This window comes from Oncorhynchus masou, chromosome 2 (genome assembly GCF_036934945.1).
Source record: "Oncorhynchus masou masou isolate Uvic2021 chromosome 2, UVic_Omas_1.1, whole genome shotgun sequence".
Classification (NCBI taxonomy): domain Eukaryota; kingdom Metazoa; phylum Chordata; class Actinopteri; order Salmoniformes; family Salmonidae; genus Oncorhynchus; species Oncorhynchus masou.
Genome location: NC_088213.1, coordinates 31,099,562 through 31,121,620, shown reverse-complemented (window position 1 = coordinate 31,121,620; position 22,059 = coordinate 31,099,562). Strand labels below are relative to the sequence as shown.

The following is a 22,059-nucleotide window of genomic DNA, read 5'->3' as shown; positions in this document are numbered from 1 at the left end:
CCTGTTCTTGATCCAAAAGTCCCCGATACCCCAGACCCTGCTCCAATTTCTATTGATACCCCAGACCCTGCTCCAATGTCTATTGATACCCCAGACCCTGCTCCAATGTCTATTGATACACCAGACCCTGCTCCAATGTCTATTGATACCCCAGACCCTGCTCCAATGTCTATTGATACCCCAGACCCTGCTCCAATGTCTATTGATACCCTGCTCCAATGTCTATTGATACCCCAGACCCTGCTCCAATGTCTATTGATACCCCAGACCCTGCTCCAATGTCTATTGATACCCCAGACCCTGCTCCAATGTCTATTGATACCCCAGACCCTGCTCCAATGTCTATTGATACCCCAGACCCTGCTCCACTGTCTATTGATACACCAGAGCGGCACGACTGTGCCGTTAACATGTACTGTTTTTATTCATGTTAAAATAAGAGCATGACAGTCCCAACATTCCACACTGGCAGCATTCATGCAGTATGGCAGTTAAATGTATATTTGCGTCACTCATGCTTTGCTAAGCATCTATGGAGTGTTACAGTCCCATGCTTGTCTGACACAATGCTTTGGGCTGGGTGGAGCTGGCATTCTTTGGTGATCATGGGTGAGGCATAACGGCTGACTGTGTGCTCTATGTGGTGTTAATAGTAAGGGACTAAATGTACTTCATGTATGTGTGTGTGTTGTGGAGGCGTATCTCTGTGAACACTTTTCCAGTATTTTTGGCTTGTGAATGGATGTATATAGCTGTGTGTCTGAGTGTAGAGAGAGAGCGGGGGTGGATGGTTTTTAAGGATACCGTTTCCCAGCTAATTTCTCTCTACCAGCCAGGCAGTATACTGCCACAGGGTGGATCACAGCCCTCTCCTCAACACTCCTTTGTTCTGCTGCTGCACAGCCCCATTCTCTCACTGCTCTCTCACTCTCCTGATAAATATAGCGCAGACATTGATTTAAGAAGATAAAAACCTTTAACCATATTATTATAAGTCAGAGAGAGTTGATAATCATGCAAAATCATAATCCTGGTGGTGGCTCTGCTGTATTTCACACATTGTGAGGAGACATGGGCAGAGTTACACTGATGATTTGAGACAGAGAATTTCATTGGGTGCCAGAAGTTCCTAGACAATGAATTCTACAATTGTCCTGACAATGGATTTAAACAAGCTCAAATAAATCATTCTCTGCTCCAACTCCTTTCCACCTTGAATTTGGAAGTTCTTCCTGGTAAGCCCTTCTGTGGATTATAGTATTATTGTCACTGAATGATGGTTTGCCAACTCTGTATTAGAGGTCGACAGATTAATTAGATTTTTTTTAAATATTTTTTTATACCTCGAAGTCAGTTAACCTGTTGATGCTCTGGGGGCGCTATTTCATTTTTTGGATGAAAACAAACAAGATTAATCGGAATGACCGATTAATTAGGTGTCTGCAGCATTGTGACGTATTTGTAGGCAGATCATTGGAAGATTGACCATAAGAGACCACATTTACCAGGTGTCCGCCCGGTGTCCTGCGCCGATAACAATCGGAAATCGGTATTTTTTACGTTGTAGGTGACTGAATTTTCGGGCGCCGATTTTTTTTCTTACACAAATTAAATTTACATTTTTTTATACCTTTATTTAAAAAGCATATTTTGAAAATCTGAGATGACAAAGAAAAGGCTCAGTTAAGAACACATTCTTGATTTTCATCCCGGATCCGGGATGGGGAGTTCGGCACATATTTTCAACGGAACGGTGGGGATCCAATCTTGCAACCTTACAGTTAACTAGTCCAACGCAATAACGACCTGCCTCTCTCTCGTTGCACTCCACAAGGACTGCCTGTTACGCGAATGCAGTAAGCCAAAGTAAGTTGCTAGCTAGCATTAAACTTATCTTATAAAAAACAATCAATCATAATCACTAGTTAACTACACATGGTTGATGATATTACTAGATATTATCTAGCGTGTCCTGCATTGCATATAATCTACCTGAGTATACAAGCATACAAGTATCTAAGTATCTGACTGAGCGGTGGTAGGCAGAAGCAGGCGCGTAAACATTCATTCAAACAGCACTTTCGTGCGTTTTGCCAGCAGCTCTTCGTTGTGCGTCAAGCATTGCGATGTTTATGACTTCAAGCCTATCAACTCCTGAGATGAGGCTGGTGTAACCGAAGTGAAATGGCTAGCTAGTTAGCGCACACTAATAGCGTTTCAAACGTCACTCGCTCTGAGCCTTCTCGTAGTTGTTCCCCTTGCTCTGCATGGGTAACGCTGCTTCGATGGTGGCTGTTGTCGTTGTGTTGCTGGTTCGAGCACAGGGAGGAGCGAGGAGAGGGACGGAAGCTATACTGTTACACTGGCAATACTAAAGTGCCTATAAGAACATCTAATCGTCAAAGGTTAATGAAATACAAAAAAATGCTATAGAGGCAAATAGTCCTATAATTCCTATAATAACTACAACCTAACACTTCTTACCTAGGAATATTGAAGACTCATGTTAAAAGGAACCACCAGCTTTCATATGTTCTCATGTTCTGAGCAAGGAACTGAATCGTTAGCTTTCTTACATAGCACATATTGCACTTTTACTTTCTTCTCCAACACTTTGTTTTTGCATTATTTAAACCAAATTGACATGTTTCATTATTTACTTGAGGCTAAATTGATTTTATTGATGTTTTAAGTTAAAATAAGTGTTCATTCAGTATTGTTGTAATTGTCATTATTACAAATAAAAAAATTGGCCAATTAATCGGTATCGGCTTTATTGGTCCTCCAATAATCGGTATCGGTGTTGAAAAATCATAATCGGTCGACCTCTACTCTATACCTTTGGCTCTTACAGTGAGTGGTGACCTTGCTTTGCCTGGGATACCTTGCTACTCACAATAACACACGTCTACAAAAAGAGACATTTTGAACAGTACTTGCTGAAAAGTACAATATAAAATCCACACACAATCTCCATGGTCTTGTTCCTCTGTACCAGACCTGTCCACAGACAGTATAAATACTGATTACATCTGCCTGTGTGTTCCAGACACTAGCTCCCATGAGAGGAGATGTGAGGGGACAAGTGGAACGAGAGAGGAGAGGAGAAGGAGTGGGACACAGTAAAGATGAGAGGAACGCCAGTGAGGAGAGAGTTGAGAGGAGAGGAAGGTAAAGATATTGTGGGTTGACATTCCGCTGTTGTTTGAAGTCTTCTAATGAGACAACTGCAGCCGTAGAGGATCAGAGACAGAGAAGCAGACACTCCTGTCTCACCTTCGCTTAATGAGCCACTCGTTTAACCACGTGGGAGGCTCAGGCTGCCCCTTTGCACTACTCCTCCCTCACTGGATGGGAGGAAGTTGCCACTAGACACTGATCTGTGAAGGCCAGGATTTGGGGAGGTTAAGCTGATCCTCAATCTTTGGTTAAGGGCAACTTCTACCTCCCTAGGGCGTTGTACAGATCTCTGTACAAATGGGGAGACTGTGGGTCAGTCAGTGTGTATCTGAGGGGTTAACTGAACTCCACAGCATCAGCTGAACCATATGCAGTGATAAAGGCCTGATTAGCATTATGGGATGTCTAGAGCTCTGTCTCCATGGTGTGCTAGTTGATTCCTCCCTTAGAGCAAATCTCCACAGGCCTGCTTGGTTCACTTAGCTAATCTATATTTGAATGATTCACCTGCTGTTTGTTCCACCTGGTCTCCTGAAAGATGTAGACTGTGGTGTGAGGGGATGACAGAGGCTCGCCTCGTAGGAGGCTGTTGCTGATGTCGTGTCTTTGGCTATGCCGGATTAAGTGATATGACATGCTATTCTATAAGATAATTTATCCGTAATTAATATTACCTGATTGAGCTAATCATGTAAATGTAATTAACTAGAGAGTCGGGCACCACAAAATAATATTTATAGAGCTGTTATCTTCCGAATAAACTCTTAAAGACCTAGTAATATTTTACATCAATAGCAGTCAATATTAATTGTCATCTTAATTCAGTCTCATCTGAAAGTTGTAAATTCTTGGTTATCTGCACGAAACCTGGCTCACAAGTTGAATCAGCAATACAAATTTGGGTTTAATTATTTATTTACTAAATACCTAACTAATCACACAGAATTACACATACACATAATTAAATCATAACTTGATTACAAATTACGTCATAAAGGAAAACGTCCCTAGCGGGCGGAACAGATATGACAGCTTGTTACACAAAAGAAAAGGGGCTGAGTTTGAGTGAAAGGGCGGGAAGACTGAGGAACAAAGGGAAGAAGCTGTGCTATCGTAAATACAGTATCTCTCTCTGTCTGTTCCTTCCTAACCCTCATTTGCATCTGCTGTTGCTACCACATTGGCTAGGAGGTATCACTTCTGTAGTGAATAAAAGTTAAAAGTTCATACCATTCGCAACCAAAGCTCACGCTGATGTTGGCTTCGTTCTGTAGTTATTATCTGAACCATTCTGACATAGGACCTTCGTCCTCACGTCCTCGGAACAGGAGGTTACATTGTCGTCAAGGCTTTATATAGGAAGGGAGAGGAGGGTGTGTTTGAAACGTTTTATTGCCCATGTCCCTTCACAGGGGCGGGCCACTGATTGAGCAGAGCCCTAGCTGATGAAAACCCAAATCTCACATTTTAGAAGCTAAAATCACATTTCATCCCATCACGAATAATTTCATATTCAAACATTTAAATTGAACAACAATTCCATGTGAATCCGATAACTCAGATGTGTAGACTTTCCACTGTAAAGTTTATGTCATCTTATCATTGATGAGAATGTCTCAGATGGCAACCGAACTGACATCATATTCATTAAGTACCACTGCATGTATTCCGTTGGTCGGATTACCAGAATATAGTTCATTTCCCCCCACCTTCTGATGTTCCCAGAATCTCTATGTTAACCAAGGGTTTTGCAAATGTAACATCAGTAGGGTAGAGAGAGGAAAAAGGGGGGAGGAGGTATTTATGACTGTCATAAACCTACCCCCCAGGCCAACATCATGACACTGATTACTGCTGAGGTGTGGTGGTTACTCAGGTGCTTACATCCAGGTGAGTGCTACACTTTTTGGTGGTGGATCTGTTCCAGCCTACCTACAGAGGAGGAGTAGCTGTGAACTTCAGAGACAGATGCTGCCTGATGAAGCGCTCCATGAACTGCCAGCTCCCTGAATTATTGTTGATATTCTTTTTAAACAAGATTGTTTGAAAAGCTCTATATAAAATAAATATATTATTATTAATCAACCCTATCCATTTACCATTCTTCAGATGCACTGCACCAAAAAAAAGCCCATCTCTGTAAACAATCTTCAGTATTTAGCTGGTTGTAACGTGCATTAATGTAGCAATATTTACCAGCGTGGATGACATTGGCTTATAAGGTCAATTAGATATAATGGTGTGAAATGGTTTGACTAGCCTAGCGCAAACACAGTACACAGGGAATTGAATTGGACACGATCGTAATGCAGTTTTTTTTTTACAATCGCTAGGACCGATTTCTCAATACTTAAGTCACTTTTTCAAAACTCTTCACACGGTTCTTCAAACCAACTTTTAGCTTGGCACATCAGTTGCAAAATGCACTAAAACTACCAAAACACTTCATACATGTCTCAAATCAACTGATTCTTCCATAACACTAGCAATGGTTGTCACGCCCCTCGTCACCTCGACGAGTCTCCCCCTGGTGGCTGACCTGCTGTATGCCACCTTAGCTCCCTTAGCTCTGTCGGGGAGGGGACGGTCATCAGTGCAACGTCTGTCTCCCTTCTCAATAGGGCATCCGCGTTTCAATGCTTTGCCCCTGACCTGTGCACAACAGAAAAAGAGAAGCATTGAAGGGACAAGAACCACCTGGTTGACCCGATCGTTTGTGTCCTTTCCCCTGGCCATCCAGACCAGGGGAGCATGGTCCGTGACCAGAGTGAAGTGGGTACCTAGCAGGTAATACTTGAGTGTCTAGCGCCCAGTTCACTGCTAGACACTCTTTCACCACAATAGAGTATTTATTTTCCCTAGGCATCAGCTTTCGGCTGATGTACACGATGGGATGCTCCTCCCCATTGTGTATCTGGGACAGAATTTCCCCTAGTCCCGTATCACATGCGTCTGTCTGGACCACCATCGGTACCTGGAAATCGGGCGTTACGAGAATCTGATGGGAGAACAGCGCTTCCTTTAGACTGTTGAACGCAGCTTCTGTCTCCTCCGTCCATTTCACTGTTTTCGGGAGGCGGGCCTTGGTTAGATCGGTGAGGGGGGAAGCTATAGCTGCAAAGTTGGGGATAAACTGGCTATAGTATCCTGCAAGTCCCAGGAAGGACTTGACCTGTGTCTTGGTGCGTGGAACGGGCCAGTCACGCACTGCGTGAACCTTCATCTCCTGGGGCTTAACGTTCCCCCGTCCGATCAAATACCCCAGGTACTCCACTTCCTCGAACCCTAGGATGCATTTCTTGCAGTCAACCCGGCTTGTCTGAGTGCGTCCAGCACCGCCTGGAGAAGCGTCAGATGCTCTTCCCAACCTTGGCTGTGGATGATTATATCATCCGGATATGCCGCTGCGTACTGCTGGTGGGGTCGAAGCACTCTGTTCATCAGCCGTTGGAAGGTGGGCGGGGCTCTGTGGAGACTGAACTGGAGCACCCGGTACTGATATAACCCATCTGGTGTCGAAAACGCCGTCTTCTCCCGGGAGGAGGCTGCCAACGGTACCTGCCAATAACCTTTGGTCAGGTCAAGGGTGCTGATGTACCGGGCCTTTCCCAATCGGTCGATGAGCTCGTCCACCCTCGGCATGGGATATGCGTCAAACAAGCTGATGTCGTTCACATGCACTGTGGGACTCTTCCACGACCCCTGTCCTCAGCATAGCCTCCACTTCCTGTTTCATGCCCTCCCTTCCGGCCTCCAGAATCCGACATGGCCTCTTTCGTACTGTTTCCCCGGGCTGGGTACGGATGTGGTGTTCAATGAGGGTCGTGCGGCCCGGCTTCTCAGGAGAAAACCGCCGTGTTCCGATTGACGAGCTCCCTGAGCTCTTGCTTCTGTGCCGGGTCGAGGTCCTCATTGCTCGGGACCTCCACTGGTACCGTTGGCGTCCTAGGTCCCGACCATAACACGGCCAAGGCTTTCCTCTCGTGCCACTTCTTCAACAGGTTCACGTGGTAAATCTGTTGGGGTTTCCATCTCCCCGGTTGCCGTACGCAGCAATTGACAGGTCCCAGTTAAGGATTGGAGAACCCAGTTAAGGATTGGAGAACCCAGTTAAGGATTGGGGTACTTCTCAGATTGAGAACATTAGGTGGGGTAGTAGCTGGTCCAAGTTCTTCCCATCTTGCTCGATGATCTTCCGCAGCATCTGTTTGAGCGTTTTATTAAAGCGTTGAGCCCGTAGGGGAATGGCCTCGGGATACCTGGTCGCATAGTCCAATATTACCAAGATGTACCTGTGTCCTCATGCAGTCTTTACCAGGGGCCCCACTATGTCCATGGCGATGCGTTCAAAGGGCACCCCGATTATTGGCAGGGGGACCAGAAGGTTTCGGAAGTGTGCTTCCGGGGCAGTGACAGTAGTCTTCCACATCCCGGGGCAGTGGAATCGGGCGGAGATCTGTTCCAGGGTCTTCTCCATTCTCAGCAATCCGTTCCCGGGGCCTTCTCCATTCTCAGGTGTGCCCCAACAGGTGGGTGTGGGCCAGCTGAAGAACGGTTCCTACATACCATCGGAGCAACAATACCTCTCAAAGTTCCCCCTGTTGGCGCGACACCTGATACAAAAGGTTATTTTAATTTGGAAATGGGGGTATTGCCTGTCACTTACCCCCGGAAGTAGCTGTCCATCCACCGCTATCACTTAGGTGGCGGCAGCTTTCAAATTTGGATCCTCCCACTGGGCCGTACCAAATTGTCCCCTCAGTTGGCCCCCCACGGGGGTCTCAACTGGCCCCTTGAAATCGAGGAGGGGAAGGCTGGGCTCCTCTTCCAGTGGTTCCCCAGGGGGTTCGAGTTTTGGCTCCCCCTCCGACTCCGGACCCGTAGAGTCAGGTTGGTTAACCGGCGGCTTCTGGGCCACACAGGTGATGGGTCGTCCCCACTCTCTTCTTCGGCCGGCTCGTACTTTCTTCCTCAACTCATGCCCCCATGGGGCCACGAACAGCGGACAATCCCATCCCACTAGGAGAGGTACAAGCTCAGTCCGGCATCTCTGGTACTGCACCCACCATCATCTGACAGCTCCCTTGTGGCGTCACGATGTTGGTCCATATGGAGGGATACTGTTTTGTGTCACCGTGAACACAGGAAATGCACATCTCCCTACACCGTTCGGTCTCCTGGTTCAGCAGGCTCGTTGTTAACCGTGGTTACGGAGTCTAATAGCGCTTCCGTGTCACGTCCGTCAACCTTCACCGGGACCATGGGTGCAGTTGACTCGTGGTGTGCCCAACAGGAGGTGACATAGTTCACGGCATGACCCACCTCGCCTCCGGGCTAGCTGATGGCATCGACTCCTCTGGAGCCGGGCAATTCCAGGCAATGTGCCCCTGGGCGCCACACTCAAAACACCTCCTTTGGTCACCCTCTACCTGGGGTCGCCGGTGTCGGGTCGGCCCTACCCCTGCTGTCTCTCCACGGGTTTGCGGACCTTTGGCCCTGCCGACTGTTGGTTCGGGGTACACTGCGGTGGGGCTGTCCTTCCGTACCTTTGGACGGGTCGCCGACTCGTCCCTGCTCCCACTCAGCAGTGCCTGAGTTTCTTCTGCATCTCCACTGCTTCTAGGAGGCCCTCCAAGTTCTGGGATGCGCATAAACTCGCTGCCCTCTTCATGTCATGGGGTATTGACCACTTTGTCGAGGATGGATAGGGTGGATACGTCGGTGAAGAGCCATGCCCTGGTGACGCGCTGTAGGTCACTCATCTGGGCTTGGGGGGAGGCGTCAGGTACAAACCTCCAATCATGGAACTGTTGAGCCCGATGGGCTCGGCTGTACCCATAGCGGCTGAGTATCTCCCGTTTGAGTCCATCGTAGTTATCCACCTGTTCGTCGTCCAGGTCCCAATACACCTTTTGGGCATTAGCAGAGAAGAACGGGGCCAGCAGACTTGCCCACTGCGGCCTTGGCCATCCTTCCCGTAGTGCTGTCCGTTCAAATGTACAGATGTATGTTTCGAGGTAATCGTCTTCCGTTAAAAACTGGTTGGGATGTTATCCAGGAGACGCTCCTCATTGCAGCTTCCTGACTTCCTTAACGAGGCGGACATTTTGTTTTTCATTCCTGAACTGCCTGTTGTGCTTGCTGGGCCCGGACGAACTGAGCTATCAACTCGTCCATGCTGAAACTGTGTAAACGTCAACCCTGATCTGACCACATTATCAGAGTACCTGCATTCTCCACCACTTGTGGCAGACCAGGGGTATGGTCAAGACATTTACATAGATCAGACACGGACAGAGTATGATCAGCTCGGTTTCAAGGGTGTTTATTAAATAATAAATCAAAAAGAAAAGGTCTCCCCATGAGACCCTCTCCAGGGCACGTCTCCTGTATCCTGTCGGGCACACAAACTCAACTCCCTCGGCTTAGCTCGGGTAAACGTATCCAACCACATGGAAGCCACCTCACGTCCCCTAGTCCTCTCCCTGTGTGCTGCCCTTCTGGCAGCTTTATGGGCCTCGTACAGCTGGTGAGCAATCCGCCCTTGATTACTCACCAGCTCCCAAGCAGCCCCAATGTATACTCCATCTGTTACCAAGCCTTGACGAGTCTCCCCCTGATGGCTGACCTGCTGTACGCCACAATATGTACTCCTCTCTCTCTCCCAGCCACTCTTCTTCCTCTGTCAGCCACTTCTCTATCTCTGGCTGGGTCCATGTTTACATTACAGTACTGCATTATTTTTAAGATGCCCTCTTTTGTATAGATGGTAATGAAATTCAAAGACTAACACCTGGGTAGGTGTTCAGCTACAATGGGAATCAGATGTGGTTGGTCTAATTGTTTTGATAGTATTTCCTTTTTTAGATTTGGAATATATTTAAATGTAGCAAATTGCTGTCTTATTCAACTTTGTGTTATGTTAGGTTTTGAACTTAAGTTTAATAGTTTTAAAAAGAGTATGTAAGCATGTGCAAATTGGCTTGTAGGTACAGTGGGGCAAAAAAGTATTTAGTCAGCCACCAATTGTGCAAGTTCTCCCACTTAAAAAGATGAGAGACCTGTAATTTTCATCATAGGTACACTTCAACTATGACAGACAAAATGCGAAAAAAAATATCCAGAATATCGCATTGTAGGATTTTTAATGAATTTATTTGCAAATTATGGTGGAAAATAAGTATTTGGTCAATAACAATAGTTTATCTCAATACTTTGTTATATACCCTTTGTTGGCAATGACAGAGGTCAAACGTTTTCTGTAAGTCTTCACAAGTTTTCACACACTGTTGCTGGTATTTTGGCCCATTCCTCCATGCAGATCTCCTCTAGAGCAGTGATGTTTTGAGGCTGTTGCTGGGCAACACGGACTTTCAACTCCCTCCAAAGATTTTCTATGGGGTTGAGATCTGGAGACTGGCTCAGCCACTCCAGGACCTTGAAATGCTTCTTACGAAGCCACTCCTTTGTTTCCCGGGCGGTGTGTTTGGGATCATTGTCATGCTGAAAGACCCAGCCACGTTTCATCTTCAATGCCCTTGCTGATGGAAGGAAGTCTTCACTCAAAATCTCACGATACATGGCCCCATTCATTCTTTCCTTTACACGGATCAGTCGTCCTGGTCCCAGAAAAACAGCCCCAAAGCATGATGTTTCCACCCCCATGCTTCACAGTAGGTATTGTGTTCTTTTGATGCAACTCAGCATTCTTTGTCCTCCAAACACGAGTTGAGTTTTTACCAAAAAGTTCAATTTTGGTTTCATCTGACCATATGACATTCTCCCAATCTTCTTCTGGATCATCCAAATGCTCTCTAGCAAACTTCAGACGGGCGTGGACATGTACTGGCTTAAGCAGGGGGACATGTCTGGCATTGCAGGATTTGAGTCCCTGGCGGCGTAGTGTGTTACTGATGGTAGGCTTTGTTACTTTGGTCCCAGCTCTCTGCAGGTCATTCACTAGGTCCCCCTGTGTGGTTCTGGGATTTTTGCTCACCGTTCTTGTGATAATTTTGACCCCACGGGGTGAGATCTTGCGTGAAGCCCCAGATCGAGGGAGATTATCAGTGGTCTTGTATGTCTTCCATTTCCTAATAATTTCTCCCACAGTTGATTTCTTCAAACCAAACTGCTTACCTATTGCAGATTCAGTCTTCCCAGCCTGGTGCAGGTCTACAATTTTGTTTCTGGTGTCCTTTGACAGCTCTTTGGTCTTAGCCATAGTGGAGTTTGGAGTGTGACTGTTTGAGGTTGTGGACAGGTGTCTTTTATACTGATAACAAGTTCAAACAGGTGCCATTAATACAGGTAACGAGTGGAGGACAGAGGAGCCTCCTTAAGAAGAAGTTACAGGTCTGTGAGAGCCAAAAATCTTGCTTGTTTGTAGGTGACCAAATACTTATTTTCCACCATCATTTGCAAATAAATTCATTAAAAATCCTAGAATGTGATTTTCTGGATTTTTTTTCTCATTTTGTCTGTCATAGTTGAAGTGTACCTATGATGAAAATTACAGACCTCTCTCATCTTTTTAAGTGGGAGAACTTGCACAATTGTGGCTGACTAAACACTTTTTTGCCCCACTGTACATAGAGTTTTGGTGGTGGTTGTGTCTGAGTGTCATGCCCTGGCCATAAAGAGGCTTTTATTCTCTATTTTAGGCCAGGGTGTGTGACTAGGGTGGACATTCTAGGTTCTTTATTTCTTTGTCTTCTATTTCTTTGTTTTTGGCTGAGTGTGGTTCCCAATCAGAGGCAGCTGTCTATCGTTGTCTCTGATTGGGAATCAAACTTAGGCAGCCTTTTTCCCACCTGTGTTTTGTGGGTAGGTAGTTTCTGTTTAGTGTCTGCACTTGACAGAACTGTTTCTGGTTTTTAACTTTGTTACTTTGTTCAAGTGTTTTTTGAGAAATGAAATATCATGAACACTTACCACGCTGAGCTTTGGTCCGATCCTCATTCTGACGAGAGCCGTTACACTGAGTGAAAAAATAATTCATGAAATTTGAAAGATGTAGTCATTGAATGTATTTTGTGCCAAAGCAATGAAAAATTATCCACAGTTTAGCCCACATAGACTGCTGTTGTGCTCACTGTGTGATGCGTTTTGAAAAAGTGACCTAAGTATTGAGAAATGGGTCCTAGCGATTGTAAAGAACTGTAAGTAGAGCCATTAAATCTGTGCAGGCCAGGCTCTTCAACTACCTCACCAGATATATATGCTGGTACGATCACCCATGTTACAACTCTAATAACAGGCATTACCGAAGCCTGTCAGGCGTAACAGCATGACATTAGCCACGCTCAGACTCTGGGGCTGATATAACACAAGGTTAAAGGGTCATGATAGCCATAGTATCGGACCTGAAAGAAGTAACACCTGCCCCATATTGGTTTTGATGGGGAGAATGAAAGAGCCTGCGTCCACAGCTGTCAGCAGTCTCACACAGCAGCAGAGCAGCTCTGATTGTGAATGAAGCCCTGGTATGTGGTATGGTTTTGGCTATATTCTAGCCATTAGACCAGACCATGAGCAAGCTGGATAATGAAATGTGCCCATGCATATTTGAATAAATCTACAAAATCTATTATATGGAGGGTGCTGTCCTACTCCAATACCCCATACTGTATTCTACTTCATCAGTCCTCTAAGCCGACACCTCAGGGCATGCTTCAGGTGCAACCCCTCCCTGACAAAATGATTTGGGTTTAAGAATGTATTGAGGGATGGAGGGAAAGTGTGAATATGGAAGAGGATTGTAGGGTACAATGTGTGTGTGTGTGTGTGTGTGTGCGCGTGTGCGGGAGGGAGGGCCTAAGATCAGACTGTGAGAATAGCTTCTACTAGATGAGTTCTCCCCAGAGGCCCGGAATAGGCTTGCCCACGGCTGTCTGTCTCTTTGAATCTCCCAGCAAGAGAAGGAGAGAGGAAGGGAGAGAAAAAGAGAGAGGAGGGATGGATGGAAGAGTTGTAGTTAAAATTAGAGAGAGGGGGGGAGGAGAGATGAAGACAGAAAGGGGTTATAAAGAAATTCCACCTCCGCTATATCTCTCACTCTTTTTTTTCTCTCTCTAAACTAGTTACAGTCATCCCAGTCCCCTTTGTTAATTTCTTTCCTCTACTCTCCTCTAACCCCTCCTATAACCCTCCTCTTCTGTCTACTCCCACCCCCACTTCTTGAATAATTGATCAGTAACACATTTTTCCTCCCAGCAAGGTTGGTGAGAGAGATGGAGAGAAACGGTTGTTGCTCTCTCTCAACCCATTAAGTGTCTCTCTGGCAGCCCATTGGCGGGACTCTACCCATAGTACATTCACATTGAGAAGGAAAGGTGACATTCATACATTAGACTTGTATGGCAGCTGTTGAATGGATACTAAGCAGTAGCCCACTTGTGAAAGCACACACAAACCAACCAACCACTTGTCCTTGTTGTCCTGACCCCTCCTGTTGTTTTTGGCTGACGGTTACAAATTGAAAATTATAAAAATAAAGAGGACTTAGAAATTACTTTGGCTATTTCTTTGACTTTTGGCCCCTTGTTAAATGCAGCCTCGGGTATTTCCTTGTTATTGTTCTTTCCCTTCTTCTCTTGTCTCTGCCTTCTCTCACTGCCCTTCACTCTCTGTTCTCTCTGTGGTTGTACTCAGGGATCACTCTGTCTTTGTATCTCCTCTCTGCCAGGATGTACTGTATATTGAAAATGTAATAGAATGTAAGATAAGGGGAGAGGGAAGAGTATACATGTAATGGAAAAGAAGAATGGACAAACTCAATTGGAAAGAAATATTGAGAGAGAGTGAGAGATAAGAAAGAGTTTGGGAAAACAAATCTGGGGAGAGAAAGATGAGGGAGAAGAGGGATAATCTGCTTTAGTGAAAACTGAGATAATTGCCTGGTATGCTGGGCTGTCAATAGCAGTAGTCTGGCTGAGGGGAGCGGCGGAGAGACTGGGGGCTCCATCAAACAGTAGAATGCCTCTGTATCTGACCCCCACAGGCCCCCCAGCCACCCCATGGCTCACTGATCATTAGCCTAGCCAGAGCAGCCTATAATGAGGATCGAGGGGGGTGACGGGGTAAGCTCGAAAGACAGTTGCAAGGGTCTCCCCCTTTAGCAAAATGATGAGCACAGTATAGATCAGCCAGTCTCAACAAACAGCCTATAATGAGGCTATAATGATTCCCAAACACTCTCATACACTCAGGCTTTAACAGGGGCTTCCACTGTGCCTCAGTTGGATTGGTTATAGTGCACAGTGTGATGCTTGGCTCAGAGCCAGTAAACTGGACTTGACCTTATCTAGAGGTAACAAAGTCATTGGGTCCAGCCAAACTCAGCAAGAGGGCTATTAACAACTTTATCCAATTGTTATTCGCTCCCCACAATACATAAACTGTTGTAGAAAATAAATGTACTCGTTTTATGATGTAACTCAAGGGTTTCCCTCTCTGTCTGTAGGGTAACTGTGCCCCAGGTGTCTCTTTAAGGCAGAAGGACACAGATACTGGGCTGTTGTGGCTGTCTCCCTGAATGGGTGTTTAGTCGTTGGGTAGATAAAGACTTCCTTGTGAGGCTTGTGTCTGTCTGTGTGTGCGTGTCTGTGGCCTCTGGCTCAGCCCTGGGCATGGTGTAGATAGACACAATGACACAGGGCTCCCTCTGTGGGGGGACAGACACACAATGATGCCTTTTAGCTGGGGGATTGGAAGTGTGGATGGGTATAGGACAAGGTGGAAGTCTGGTTACTGGAACTGGGAAGATGGGTACAATATATCTCAATTTAACCCCAGAGGAAGTGATGAACTGACCACAGTGTACTCTTGTGCCACAACGCCAAACTAAAAAAATGACCCACCTCTTACACACAAAAAAAATGAAGGTTTCTCAAGGGTTCTTTGGGAAGGGGGATGGTTCTATATGGAACCATCCTGACCCAAAGAACCATTTGAACCCTTCAATGGTTCTTTGCAGCTCAATTTTATTTTACTTTAGTGATAATTAAAATGTACGGGCGGCAGCTCATTCAAATATTTTGGGGCGTGGTTTATTCACAGCTTTTTTTGTGCAACCGTGAGTGAGGGTGTAATTCCAGTTGTTCTAAACTGTTGTGTTACGCTATTAAATATTATATATGACTAAGGCCAGTGCTGTTGTCTTGTGAAAGATTCACATATGGCCTTGTGTCAATTCAGAATGATTGACTAAGTCAGTAGTTATCAATAATCTCCTCAGGGACCAACAGCCATTCCAGAGCAGGCACACCTGATATAACTTGTTGATAAAACAAAATAATAACTGCAATGGAATTTTAACAATATAATATGGCTAGTAAACCAGAATATAAACCACGTTACGGTTCTACAAAGAACCTTAAGATTGAGAATGGTCCTTTTTTGTTGCTACTGTATAGAGAATATTTTTGAATGGTTCTATATGAAACCTTAGGAAAGGGTTCTTTATAGCACCATGCAGGTTCCATTTAGAACCTTATGAGCATTGTTCTTTATAGGACCTTTAATAAAAGGGTTCCGCTATGGTTACAACCCTTGGTTGGTTCTATAAAGAACTTTCTCAATCTAAATCTCAATCTAAAATTTTGCCTTACTAGCCATATTATATAGTTAAAATTCCATCCAAAATGCCATCCAACTACCATCTTTTAGCCATCCCCTAATTACTATCCTCCCCATCCTCCCCCATTCCTTTTTCTATCCATCCAATCCACCCTCCATCCATCCATCCACCACTCCTCCATCGCTCCCCTTACCCCGGTACTCACGTCTCCTCTCGGTGACGTGCAGCAGGCCAGCGGTGTGTCCTGGGAGCCCTCCCTCCTCTTCCCCCACTGGGTGATGGTACAACTCCTTGGAAAGGTCCCCTGAGCTGGAGGGCTTCAGCAAATTCTGGATGTCTTTATTGGGCTCTGTGGTGGTAAAGACACACACATGTAAGTACACACGTACGCTACACACACAGGAAAAGAGGGAGAGAGCAAATGAGACAGGTAAGAGTGAGTTGTCACTGTCTAGCCCTTCCTTTATCCATGATCTCCTTTTATTCATGTTTGTCAGATGTGTTTTGTGATGCATTTATGCTGTGTGCTGGTAATCATATTTAGCCACTGTGCGTCTCGCCTCAGGAAGCAGTGAGTGACTAGCAGGCTATTCTGGGTGACCATGTCCATCCATCTTCTCCTGAGGACGTCTTGTGTGACATTTGTTTACGGACCCACCCTGCTATGCACAATGCTGTATAACACAGACACACACACACACACACGCATGCATACATGAATACACACGCACACGCAGTCTAAATAAACACTGCATAAAATACCAGTATTTGCATTTGGGTTGCAACAGAAAGCGTATAGCCAACAATCTAGAATCTCAAAATGTGTTGAAAAGTCAATAATTATTACGTTTTCTGCAATGGAACCCCACAGTGTACGTTTCAAAGTGGAAAATTCTGTTTTTATAGCATTTCAATTGTCAGATGAGAAAGAGTTTGTCTTACTTCTATTTTCAGATATCTTGTTGCTCCTGTCTTTCTACAGAGCCTGTTTCACTGTCCTGTGCTGTGCTTTGCTCACAGGGAAAAGACAATGTGTGTTGTTATGTAAAAGGTTGTCTAGTGACAGTAGGTCTACTGTTTCAGTTTCACTACCTCCGTTTCAATGAACCACTGCCTCAGAGCCTCCCTATACTCACTTACATGTTTTATTTAAATGTTTTAAAGTTAAAACTCTGAAACTCTCATTTCATCCACTTCACTAAACCTTTTTACTGTGGTTCTCTATCCCTTTATTTCCCCTCTGATTTCAGAGTTCAGGTTTATATCCCTTTGGACTACAATTACCACATGGTTGTCATTCTGTGTAGCTTTTCAAAGAGGATAAGGGGATGAAATGTTCATATTACTCTTCTACCAGGCTCACACAGTTAGATGATCCACTTTCTATTGAATAACTCCCCCACATCTAGTGTAATATTTAGTGTAATAGGAGGGGTTGAACAGAAGGTTAACCACGAGTACTGATGATAATCTACAGTAACATTAATCCCCAGGTTATTACATCACCTACTGTATCCACATGAACCCCTGAATAACAGCTCATTTTCCTTAACACTGCATGCTGTGGGCTTTACCATAGACAGGTTTACACATGCACTGTGCGCGTGTGTGTGTGTGTGTTTAATGTATGAAGTTGTGTGTAAAGGTAGTTTAGATCTCCTCCAGTGTGTGTGAGTCACGTACAGACAGTGATGGAAATAGACTTATGTGGATGTGCTTGTTTACTAGGCTGAGGTGGACATTCAATTAGGTTTAAATTGAAAACGGCTGTCTCATCTGATGTTCTGAGACAACACATTCCTTGGAGGAAGACTACATTCCACCAGGCTTTGAGTCATATTATCCAGGGAGCTGAGGTGCATCTTAGACTCACAAACCAACATACAGCCACATACAGATACCTCTAGTCTCTCTCACACATGCCTATATACACCTGAACATTCAGTACACTCACATGCACAGTCATCTGCAGCGCACACTCCCCACTCTAGTAGAAATCCATACACACTTGATCAAACTGTCACACATTCACACACACACACACATGCACATTTTCACATGCACACACACACACACACACATCTCAGGTGGTGTCCTGTACTAACTCTAGTCCATCCAAAAGGCTTCTTAACAGCTTCTACTCCCAAGCCATAAGACTTCTGGACAGCTAATCAAATGGCTATTTGCATTGTCCCCCCCTTCCTTTTTACGCTGCTTCTACTCTCTATGCATAGTCACATAGTCACATTGACTCTGTACCAGTACCCCCTGTACTGTTATTTTACTGCTGCTCTTTAATTATTTGTTATTTGTTATTTTTGTATTTTTTTTAATCTATTTTTTACTTAATAACCTATTTTTCTTAAAACGGCATTGTTCGTTAAGGGCTTGTAAGTAAGCATTGCAAGGTCTACACCTGTTATATTCGGCACATGTGACAAATAAAATGTGTTTTGATTTGATCTCCAGATTCCTCTGAGTCATGCAGCACATTGCTACCTCACTGACTCTGCAGCAACAAGCGTTAGCACAGAACACAGCAGACAGGGAGGAGAAAGGGATGGAGATAGGTGAGAGGGAGAGCGGAATGAAGGTGTGGGTAAAAAGAGGAAAGAGATAGGTGAGAAAGTAGCAGCAGGAGCGTTCTAGAGGTTAACATCCTAACTCCCTGCTGGGCTGCCCTCCCCAAGCCTCTGTTGGACATCATCATCATGTTGTTCCTCAGACTGCACAATCACTGTGGAAACATCCACGTCCTTTGGAATGGAGAAGAGCATCTTTGGCACAGATTGTGTGTGTGTGTATCACACAGAGAAGGGTGTGGCATTTCAAAGGGTTGGCAAAGCAAGTCACAAACTAAACATGATGGATTCCCATTTCACCCTGGATACAAGGCTTGCTGTTGGCTATCGATTTATTTTTTGCAGCGAGGGTCCAAACAAGCTGAGAGAATACAGCTCCACTTTCCCTTCTCTATAATGAGATGGTGATACTATTTTCTGTTTGCTGCTTCATTTCCCATGTCTGTTACCCCCCTCTGTCTGTCAATCTGCCTCATAGTCACACAATTCATGTTTACACCGCTGGAGGCTGCTGAGGGGAGGACGGCTCACAATAATGGCTGGAATGTAGTGAATGGAATGGCATCAAACACATGGAAACCATATGTTTGATGTATTTGATACCATTCCACTCCAGCTATTACCACGGGCCCATCCTCCCCAGTTAAGGTGCCAGCAACCTCCTCCTTTACACCTTAAATCAATTACCAATCATGTTTTACATGCATAGACACACACAGAGTATTCAATCAAAGTGTGCTAGGGATTTTTCAAGGTGAATAAAAAATAAGAGCAGTCACAGATGACATCAATCAAAATCAATCTGGTTTAATAGAACTCTTCCAGAAAAGAAGCAGATAACATGTTCTAATCTCACAGCACCAATGTTCCGTAAACACCCACAGAGGCTTGCAGGAAGTCACAAAATCAGCTGCTACAGAATTACATAGTGTCACCGAATACAATAACAGTCACAATGGCACATCACAGTATGAAAGGCTCATCACAGTATGTAATGCCTTGCTTCCATTAATTTGTTAGCCACCAAGTATTACTATACATGGCACATGTCAATGTTGATACTGTAAATATGTGTACTGTAAAGAATGCTGTAGAATGAGATAGATCTGCTAGGTAGTGCAGTGATAGTGACATATGAGGAGACTCATTGACTAAACCAGCTACTGTACATATGTGGCTCTCAGGTTGTATGTGTCTTTATCCTTGGTGGGTCAGACATACATCCTAGATGAATGAGTGTCAGTCCTACATGGTCTAGGGTAAATGTGTCAATTAGTCAGGTAGCTAGCCTAACCACCTAAAGTGCCCCCAAGCAGAGACACTTTTCAAAAGAGAGGACTGCTGATCTGTTTCTCAATGCTCTGGAATGGCTTATTGTACAATCCTACTGAACATATGAAAGTAATATACTTAACCTAGCCTACTGCAGAGATCTCTGATATAACCAAGCCATATCAAATTAGTAATTGGATGTGGTCTTATTCACTAGGACAGTCTCTAATAGGTCATTCAACGCAATGAATGAGCTGACACTACCTCATGCTCCTCTTGACCCAGTGTGCCCTACTGTAAATGCCTACTGACTGAGCACTCAGTGAGTGTGTGTCATGAGCAGACCATCCGTACACAGTATGTTTAATGGAACATGGTGAACACACCACCAGCCAACAGTGAAAGGACTGGAGTGTGCTGTTTGAAAGACTGCTCATTCAGATTTTGGCTCACACTGCTCCTAGCAATCACGCAGGACTTCCTCTGAATCAGGTCCACGCACACACACAGTGATTGCATTCACCACAATAGTTTAATCAAACTCAACATATCGGTTCAAATCAATCTTCTTTCAACAGTAAAGGCAACAGGAAGTAAGTCTCTCCACACCCTTCTCCCACCACACTGTTATTTCTCTCATCCAACATCCATCCTTTTTCCTTTATCACAGATAGCAATCCATCCTACAGTAAATGATGTTGCTATGATCCATTTTATCAATGTCATTAAGGTATTGTCTCATTGATACCATACAAATCACATCTTGTTTATCACATCTTATTAACTACATACAGTGTCAACACAGTGTACTGAAATAGCTCTACACACAACAACATCCTTCATATCTGAAAACAGCAACATGAACATGTGTTCATCTTCCTTCTCTTCCCAACCATGTCATTACATGGAAGCATTCAGCACATATTTCATCTGCATTTAGTCTAAACATGCAAAGAATAGTATGGATTCATTAACACGTTATATATTCTCCAATTCAGAACTGTAGAAACATCCATCATTATCTTATTTCCATCCTTAATGTTGGCTACTGTTTTCTCTACTCTACAGTATCATCTGCAGTCCACTGATGTGCACTGCAGGTGGGCTAATAGATTAACAGAACCTACTGATAAGAGAATTAACTACACTAATATACTATTATACAGTCAAAGCTGGCAGAGTACATGATTTAACTAACATAACCATCTAGGCTGCTAGAGTAAATGTCTGGGGTAAAACAGAGCACCTATTCTCAGAAACCAAGTCTGGGCTAACAGAACATTTAAATGTGACAATAGAGTGAAAGAGGCTGGTATGATAGACTAACATGGAAAAGACATAACATAGAGTCCATCTGGAAAGACATGGTGATGGACAGTCTGGTCTAGGCTGATGTATTCTATGCTAACAGTGGATAACATAAAGCTGCACCTACCTGGGCTCCCTGCCCCTCCCTGTGCCTCCATGCAGCCGAGCTGAGAGTGCCGTGCTGTCTATCACAACAGCATGGGAGTGGGGGAGACAGACAGAGAGATGGAGGGAGAGAGAGAGGTATGCCAGCTCTCGTTCTCCACAGCTGCACTCCTTTTTACTCTGTCGTTCTCTTCCTCACTGCCTGGTGCTCATCCCTGCTCAGTGCTCTCTCACACACTCACCAGCCTGCCCAATACAGACATGAGAACACACTGAGTTCACCGCTCTGCTGCGCTGCCTGCCTCACAGAGAGAAAGAGAGAGAGAGAGAGAGAGAGAGAGCACAGCAAAAACCCAGAACCACTTTGTTCTATAATAACATTGTGAAAAAGCTCAGCGAATGCAGAATACAAAGAGATCTAGAGAGAGAGGGAGAAAAAGAGGGGGATAGAGAGAAAGTGAGAGAGCAGGATGGGCACACTGGCAGACTGCCCAGATTGAGAGAGAGAGAGGGTGGCTGTAGGAGGGGTGTTGGTGGGGCTTTGGATAAAGGGAAGGGGAGAGTTGGATACACCACATGGGTGAGAAGTATCACAGAGTCAATATATGTGTGGTCTAAGGCACTGCAGTGGTCTAAGGCACTACATCTCAGTGCTAAAGGCATCACTACAGACACCCTAGTTTGAATCCAGGTTGTATCACAACTGTCCGTGATTGGGAGTCCCATAGGGTGTGGCACAATTGGCCCAGCATTGCCCGGGTTTGGCCGGTGTAGGCCGTCATTGTAAATAAGAATTTGTTCTGAACTGACTTGCCTGGTTAAAAAAAAAAATGAGAAAGAGAAAGGCTGCCATTAGCAACTAAATTATCCTTATACCTTCTTCTCTGTGTGATTTCAAAATAATCGGTTCAAGGACATACTGTACATCTTGTGTGTTAAAGGCAACTATTGGTACCATGATTGTCATCCATTAAAAAAAAAAATGTACATGAAAATTGACCATGAAGATTCCCATTTTTCTGCTAACAATGCCTG

General features: G+C 44.7%; 1 protein-coding gene across 2 annotated transcripts in view; it reads right to left on the bottom strand.

Moving 5' to 3' along the window:
* LOC135553944 (dysbindin domain-containing protein 1-like) overlaps positions 1–21,427 on the bottom strand; it is a 36,902-nt gene extending 15,475 nt beyond the window's left edge. The window contains exons 1-2 of one of the 2 annotated variants that reach the window (XM_064985901.1): positions 21,047–21,427; positions 15,951–16,106 (exon numbers count right to left, since the gene is read on the bottom strand). In XM_064985901.1, coding sequence (XP_064841973.1) covers positions 15,951–16,106; positions 21,047–21,077 — 187 coding nt within the window. In that variant the 5' untranslated portion in view covers positions 21,078–21,427. The remainder of the gene's footprint in view (positions 1–15,950; positions 16,107–21,046) is intronic. The other variant, XM_064985910.1, reaches the window with a different exon arrangement.
* Between the last annotated feature and the right edge of the window lie 632 nt (positions 21,428–22,059).